At 19.9% G+C, this 1,821-nt stretch overlaps 2 protein-coding genes across 2 annotated transcripts in view; both read left to right on the top strand.

Annotated features, from left to right (window-relative positions):
* The window catches only part of LOC102675745 (farnesyl pyrophosphate synthase-like), a 50,363-nt gene that overhangs the window by 21,658 nt on the left and 26,884 nt on the right, over positions 1 to 1,821 (top strand). The gene's annotated exons all lie outside the window — the stretch shown is intronic.
* The window catches only part of LOC102674761 (farnesyl pyrophosphate synthase-like), a 7,446-nt gene that overhangs the window by 982 nt on the left and 4,643 nt on the right, over positions 1 to 1,821 (top strand). Inside the window, exon 2 of the mRNA XM_006622807.2 lies at positions 1,151 to 1,289. Within this exon, the coding sequence (XP_006622870.1) occupies positions 1,151 to 1,289 (139 nt within the window). The remainder of the gene's footprint in view (positions 1 to 1,150; positions 1,290 to 1,821) is intronic.

Here is a 1,821-nt window from a genome sequence, read left to right as displayed (position 1 = left end):
ATTATTAAATTTTACGAACACTTATTATTCGCGAACACTTTGAATTTTAACTTTGTTTGAAAAGTTTGATTAAAATGATCTTAATTTTTTATTTTATTAAAAATTAGATCAATTTAATTTTATAACCAATATAATCTTACGTTTGATTTATAGTGAACGCCTATGAAGCGCTTCTGTATCATTTACTATTTTTGAGCAACAATCGTCTCAATAATATAATAATATTATTATAATATTTTATCTAGTCTAATTCGACTTGGATTTGGGATTGTCATTATTTAGGGGACGCAGTGGCATCTTCAGTGATCATTGATACGATATTCACTTTCTAAATTCATAAAGAGATTTTCCATGGACTTAGATTTAGCTTTTTAAATTTTAATATAAATTCGATTTCTTTGATTTATATGAATAACATTTAATTATTTTAATTAGTTTAACATTTAACATTTAATTAGTTTATTCACTGAAGTACAATTGATTACACTATGCGTTCTATGATGATTAATCAATATTTTTTTCTATTTTTTTAATTAATAACGCATTCACAAAGCCATAATAAAAGATTTTGGGAAATTATTTTACAAAGTCTCCAGTTGAAAAATATTCTTATATTTTTTATATATTCTGTATAGGAATTAATAAAAATATTTTTATTAATTTTTCAACAAATATAAAAATTTTGTTCTAATAAAAGTTTATTAAAGTATATTAACAATCTATTAAAAAAGTATTTTTATATCGAATATGAAATTTGCATTTAGTTTGTTATACAATATAAATCATTTCAAAGTTATATTATAACAAGATTTCGACATATAACAGTTATCAATTCAATTTTTTTTCTATAGTTAGATTATTTAAAAGACAAAAAATATACAACAAAAATAGAAACATTAAACAATACAAATATTGAATCGAAATCATTATTGAAATAAATAAATTTATGAAATATTTTCAACAATTTTCGATTAAAAATAAAAATAAAAACAATATATTCAAAATTCATTAGAATAAGTGATGCCTCTTTATTTTAAAAACTTATTCATAATAATAAACTTTTCATTTAACAATAAAATTATTTTGTATGAGCGGCAATTAAACATTAAAAATATGATCAAAAAATGAACATGTTATAAAATTCTTTTAGATCAAATAAAGTACGACGACTTGTCGATTCATTCAATGATGAAAAAAACAAATTAATGACCGTATGGCCCGATATTGTTAGTGAATTGACAGAAGAAAATAATGAAGAATTACTAGACGTTAACAAATGGATAACAGAGGTATTTATTTTTTTTTTAAATTATATATCATCAAATAATATAATTTCAAATCATGTATCATAATTTCTCGTACATAAAATCTATTAATATAAGAATCAAATTTTATTAAAAATTTAAATTTTATCGAACATAAACACTTTCTATATATAATTTATAGATTAGATTATTGTTTCTTCGAATATTAAAACGAAAAATGATATATATATTTATTATAGAATTCCTATTTATATTTGTGTTAATAAATTATGTTAACATAAACTTGCAACGATTTTTCTTTTAACAACGCTTCTTGTTTTTAATCTTTTAATTTCATTTTTATTTAACATTACACTTTTGCGTATCAAAAATAATCAATATATAAATAGAAATATATAAAAAAATTGCATTATTTAACATTATAAAACATTAAAAGTAAATTTTCCATCATTTCTTATTGGTAAAGAAATTAAAAGAAATTCATCATTACGATAGATATTAAACAAAGTAAAACCAATTTCTATAGCTAATGTGCATAATCGAAGATTCCGAAAAA

This window comes from Apis dorsata, unplaced genomic scaffold (genome assembly GCF_000469605.1).
Source record: "Apis dorsata unplaced genomic scaffold, Apis dorsata 1.3 scaffold_758, whole genome shotgun sequence".
Classification (NCBI taxonomy): domain Eukaryota; kingdom Metazoa; phylum Arthropoda; class Insecta; order Hymenoptera; family Apidae; genus Apis; species Apis dorsata.
Note: the sequence above shows the minus strand (reverse complement) of the source record. Positions and strands in the feature narration are given on the sequence as shown.